The sequence below is a fragment of the Empidonax traillii genome, unplaced genomic scaffold (assembly GCF_003031625.1).
Source record: "Empidonax traillii isolate 1590-97213 ecotype Southwest subspecies unplaced genomic scaffold, ASM303162v1 scaffold334:size599637, whole genome shotgun sequence".
In the NCBI taxonomy this organism is placed as follows: Eukaryota; Metazoa; Chordata; class Aves; order Passeriformes; family Tyrannidae; genus Empidonax; species Empidonax traillii.
Window position 1 is genome coordinate 522,955 of NW_020955527.1, and position 5,707 is coordinate 528,661.

Consider the following 5,707-nt stretch of genomic DNA (forward strand, 5'->3'; position numbering starts at 1 on the left):
CGTTACTGTGTGAGCACTCCCAGGCACTGCGGGAACTCCCGAGTGGGAGGGTAAGTTGGAAGCGATCATTGAGCTAAGACAGGACTGGGAACGGCGGCTCCGAACTAGGCCTCACTTTCGAGTGTTTGGGCCGGAGGTGCGTGTGCGGAGCGGATTTTTTCCGCGGGCGCGGGTCGGAGCAGCTGCCGCCGCCAATCAGCGAACGTAACCTTCCAGGCTGCTGAGGCCTGGGATCTTTCAGTCTCCCAGATACAAACATAAATAGTTTTTTGTATTTAAATGGAGCAGTTCTTTCTTCATAATTCCATATGCTCTGCATACACTGCATGCTCCATGGATATTAGTTACAAATACTTCTGGGAGAAAAAAAAAATCACTTCTGGTATCTTTAGTTTATGTTGCCCCTTTTCTCTCTCCTGGTTTTAAAGAACATGTAGGCAAGAAAAAACCCCAAAATGTACAACCCATACCCAGACCAACAAAACTGCCCCAAGCAAAACTTAAGTTTTGTCTGAATTTCCAGATTCAGGACTAAAGAAAGTGTATTTCACAGAATGTCCTTAGTTGGAAGGGACCCATAAGGATCCAGGCTGTTAAGTAAGTGGCTTGTATGGGGATCAAACTCATGACCTTGGTGTTACTGGGACCATGCTCTCACCAGCTGGGTCAGCAGTTTTTACACAAGCCACGTGCCCTATAATTCACTGCTTCCACGTGTCTCTAAAGCTCTATTCATTTGTAAAGGACATTAGATTTTTTTCATTATTAGGTGAATGTAGGAATGTAAAAATCACAACACACTTTTAAAGCAGATAACAGATCTGCTACCAAAACCTGTAATCTCAAATGGTCCTTCCTTAGTGAATACATGCATTATTAAGTGAAGAAGAAAAAACAGAGATGATAGAATCTTTAAAACTTTATTTGAAAACACATTTGAAAACTTTATTCAAAAACAAGTGAACAGGGTTCTGCAATTCTTTTTTTTTTTTTTTTTTTTGGTAAAGAAATTTTTCCAGGCTTTAGTTTTCTCAATATTCATCTCCTTCTTCAGCCTCTGCTTCTACTGAGTCTAGGCCAACTTCTTCATAATCTTTCTCAAGGGCAGCCAGATCTTCACGGGCTTCAGAAAATTCTCCTTCCTCCATCCCTTCCCCAACATACCAATGCACAAAGGCACGCTTAGTATACATGAGATCAAATTTGTGGTCAAGCCGTGCCCACGCTTCAGCAATAGCAGTTGTGTTACTCAGCATACACACAGCCCGCTGCACCTTGGCAAGGTCAGCACCTGGCACCACAGTTGGAGGCTGATAGTTAATGCCCACCTTTAAGACAACAAATGAAAACTTTCCTTAGGAGCGCTAAGGTTTAAATGCTCATTTCCATTAACAATCAAAAATCACTGTAGTTACAATTAAATAAAATAGATTAGAGTTATTCTAGACCTTATCAAAATATTTAACAGGGACATCACAATATTTTAGCGTGACTGTTACCTCTGAAAACTACACAATTCCTAATCATTCAGATATTGAGCACTTAAAAAGCTACGTACCTTGAATCCAGTTGGGCACCAATCCACAAACTGAATGGTACGTTTAGTCTTGATAGTGGCAATGGCTGCATTGACATCCTTGGGCACAACATCACCTCTGTACAACATGCAGCAGGCCATGTACTTGCCATGGCGAGGGTCGCATTTGACCATCTGGTTGGCTGGTTCAAAGCAAGAGTGGGTAATTTCAGCTACAGATAACTGCTCATGATACGCTTTTTCAGCAGAGATGATGGGGGCATATGTTACCAAGGGGAAATGGATTCGTGGGTATGGAACCAGGTTAGTTTGAAATTCTGTCAGATCTACATTAAGGGCTCCATCAAAACGCAGTGAGGCTGTGATGGATGATACGATTTGCCCAATTAATCGGTTTAAATTTGTGTAAGTAGGACGGCCAATGTCCAGGTTACGACGACATATATCATAAATGGCTTCATTATCTACCATGAAGGCGCAGTCTGAATGCTCTAATGTTGTGTGCGTAGTTAGAATTGAGTTGTAGGGTTCCACTACAGCAGTGGAAACTTGTGGTGCTGGATAAATTGCAAACTCCAGTTTAGATTTCTTGCCATAGTCAACAGAGAGCCTTTCCATAAGCAGTGAAGCAAACCCTGAACCAGTGCCTCCTCCAAAACTATGAAAGATAAGGAAACCTTGCAGCCCTGTGCATAGATCAGCCTATAATGGAGTGGGAAAAAAAACAGGAGAAAAAAAGTTAGTGATGGTTTTGGAGAAATCAGTAATTCAAAAGCATTTGTCATAAGTTTGTTAGTTTGGCATTGTTATAGTAAAATAACCCAGCTTTCTTGAAAGGTCCTGGTTTAACTGGCTGAATTTTTATTTAAAGGAGGGGGTGGTGCAGGCAAGGAAATAAAAGGTTTATTGCATTTTGTTTAAACAATTAAGTATGCACAAAATTCATATGGAAAAAAAAACCAGAAAACCACCAATATAGCTATAGAGCTGTATCGATTATTTTAAAGACTAACTTGCAGTAAGAATTCCTACCAGTTTGCGAATGCGGTCTAGCACTAGATCAACAATCTCTTTTCCAATGGTATAATGGCCTCTGGCATAATTATTGGCTGCATCTTCTTTCCCAGTAATGAGCTGCTCCGGATGGAATAACTGTCTGTATGTGCCTGTACGTACTTCATCTACAAAAGAAGCCCAAAACACCACATCATAAATTTGATCAGTTCTGTGTGTGCTGCCTAGTGACTACACACTAAGTACGTGTGTCAAAAGAGTGCAGACAGCATCTCTGACTGTACACAGCTTGTCTGACTAGTCTAAGAAGTTGGCTCAACTTCAGCCACTTTGTTTAGGGGTAAACATCAGGCACACACAAAGCAGTATGTGTACTCAAGGAACACGGAGGTCACTCAGAAAACTACATTACAGGTACAGACAAGATACTGGACAACAATCAAACACAACTCTGAATGCAGTGCAGCAAAGATTATCCAGATCACAGAAAAGTTCTGTCGTTTTCTAAATACTTACCTGTAGGCCATTATTTAATTTCTTTCAAATAACAATAACCTCAAATGTCAAAACAGCATCCAGACACACATCTTTTAAAATCTATAGTGTTCTTAACAGACAAAAAAAGACAGTAAGGAATCCTTAAAGGATCCTCACTTTTTCACTGAAGATCTTTAATGCTGTGTACATACCAACTACGGTTGGCTCTAGGTCCACAAACACTGCTCGCGGAACATGTTTACCAGCTCCTGTTTCACTGAAGAAAGTGTTAAATGAATCATCTCCACGTCCCATAGTATTATCACTAGGCACTTGACCATCAGGCTGGATCCCATGTTCAAGACAATACAATTCCCAACATGCATTGCCAATCTGAACACCAGCCTGACCAACATGGATGGATATGCATTCACGCTGTGAAGTTAAAACACAACAATAATAAGACGTGGAGCTACCTGCTTCTAGATTTTATTCTCATTATAACTAGCTATCTATGGGTTGTATTTTTCCATTATCTGTCTCTGCTGCAATATTCCCTGGTTTCTCTGAAGTGACAATTTGAGAGAACAAATGTTGTCTGTTGCTAGCAAGACACTACTCACCTGAATTAACCTGCACTGATTTTGAGAATATTGGAAGACCCCAAAGGCAACCTAGTCTCTATGAATAGGGTAATTCACCCTCTCACATAGGGTGAATAAAAATTCATCATCCCTCACGATGCTGCATATATATCTTTAATATTCAACCTAGTCTCTTTTCCACCTTCTTTTAGCTTTTGGAAGACTTCTTTATATAATATCCCCAAATTTCCCTGACTTGTTCCCAAACCATGTACCAGATAACTCTTTTTCTGCACAAGACCACTCAGTACATTTTTCTTTATAATAAGCATAGTGGTATCTAGCCCCTGACAATTCGAATTTTTTTTTCATATATATTCTTACGTGACATCCTCCAAGAGTCCAATCAAATATCATCTGCCCATTTTAAGTCAGCTCCTATGATTCTAAGCAACTGCCATGTATGTTTAATCTCCCAATACCTCAATTTATCTTACACCCGAGATGGAAATAAGATGCATTTCTAGGTTACTGTTACAGTGTATCTAGGAAAAAGCACAGCTGGAAAAGAAAAAGCAAAGTGTCTAGGCTGCTCTTTCCCATTTTTTTGACAGCTGCATCCAGCCCTGAACTCTCAACTGTTTCCATTCTCACTCCCGCAGGTCCGCCCTCCGCTTGGCCCTTCCCAACCCCTTCCTCTGATTGGCTGCGCCAAGCAAACAGCTCCTGCCAGGACGCGCCGCCCGCCCGTCCCTCACCGCCGCCCCCTCAGGAGCGCGCGCTGTGGCCTCTGCGGGCTTTGCGCGTCAAGGCAGCCGAGAAATGGCGGAAAAACGAGACCGGTGGCCGCCGTGCTCTGTCCCGCTGTCCCTCTGTCGCCTGGGTCAGGTTTCAGTCTGCCTCTCGCCCCTCCGCACGGGAGATGCCCGCTACGGACATCCTTCCATTGCACTTCCACATATCCCTGGCTAGCCACGGATCACTTTCTGTGCCTCGCCTTCCTTGCACTATTAACCTTTGCACTGATTTCCCTCCTTCTCCCCAGTCCTTCGGCCTTAGTGCTACCGCGGAGACTTCAAGCAGAGACTGCCTGCAAGTCCTGCCGCAGTACTTGCAGTCACAAACTCGTCCGACTGCCACGGCAGAAGCCCTCCCAAACGTCCTTCCTCCACCCCAGCCGCGAGGATCGCGTTTCCCACCATGATGCCTTGCTAAGCTGACGAACTCCAGCTGTGCCACAGCCCGTCCGCCGGTGCCCACCGACCGGTACCAACTGCCGACCGTTAACGGCCCCAACCCCTCGCCTCAGGCGCTGGCTCCCCATTGGCCCTTACCCGCGCGCGCTACGCGCGAGCGAGCACCGCTGATTGGCGGAGCCGTTCTTCTCCCGGCGAGGCGGGAATGGCTGTCGCACGTGCAGGGGCGTGTCCGGGGGCGGGGCTGGAGAGGTGCCGGGCGGGGCGGGATCTCGAGGCGGGAAGGAGGGGCAGGGTCGCCGTGGCGGCGGCGGGAAGGAGGGCAGGGTCGCCGTGGCGGCGGCGGGAAGGAAGGGTCGCCGTGGCGGCGGGAAGGAGGGGCAGGGGCGCCGTGGCGGCGGCGGCAAGGAGGGCAGGGTCGCCGTGGCGGCCGGGAGGTCCCGTGAGGCAGAGTGGGGCCGGCGGTTCGGCAGGTGCCGCTGGATGGACGGAGTCGAAGTGAGCAAACTCTTGTTGTTTTCTCGAGTAGCAGCCGTGCCACTTAGAGGGTTTCTTCCCTCTCTTTCTTTCCTTTTTTCCCCCCTTCTTTCCTCCTTCTTCCTGTCTCCCCAAAGAAAAGCAAAAGGCAGATTTGCTGTTAATAATTGAGAACTGGTAAAAATTAAAATTAAGAAATTGCTATTAATTAAAAGAGACAAGCTCTTTTAGGCCTCTCAGGATGCACATTTTTTTTTATTCCTTAACGCTGCCTAACTGAAGCTTATCAAATTTATTTCTCATGTACTTGAGTGTTTAGAATTCTGCACAAAACTGTATTCTGTGTTTTACAGCCAAAACTTTTGTGGGGCCATTAATTCTACTGTCTGCTGAAAAGAGTTATACGTATATATACCAAGATA

At 45.2% G+C, this 5,707-nt stretch overlaps 1 protein-coding gene across 1 annotated transcript; it reads right to left on the minus strand.

Moving 5' to 3' along the window:
- Nucleotides 1-966: 966 nt before the first annotated feature.
- LOC114061402 (tubulin alpha-3 chain) lies at nucleotides 967-4,955 on the minus strand. The gene is made up of 5 exons (XM_027891864.1): nucleotides 4,812-4,955; nucleotides 3,241-3,463; nucleotides 2,570-2,718; nucleotides 1,559-2,239; nucleotides 967-1,328 (listed from the first exon to the last, which is right to left on the minus strand). The coding sequence occupies exons 1-5, from the start codon at nucleotides 4,812-4,814 to the stop codon at nucleotides 1,032-1,034; spliced, it is 1,353 nt and encodes a 450-aa protein (XP_027747665.1). The 5' UTR covers nucleotides 4,815-4,955; the 3' UTR covers nucleotides 967-1,031.
- Nucleotides 4,956-5,707: the final 752 nt, after the last annotated feature.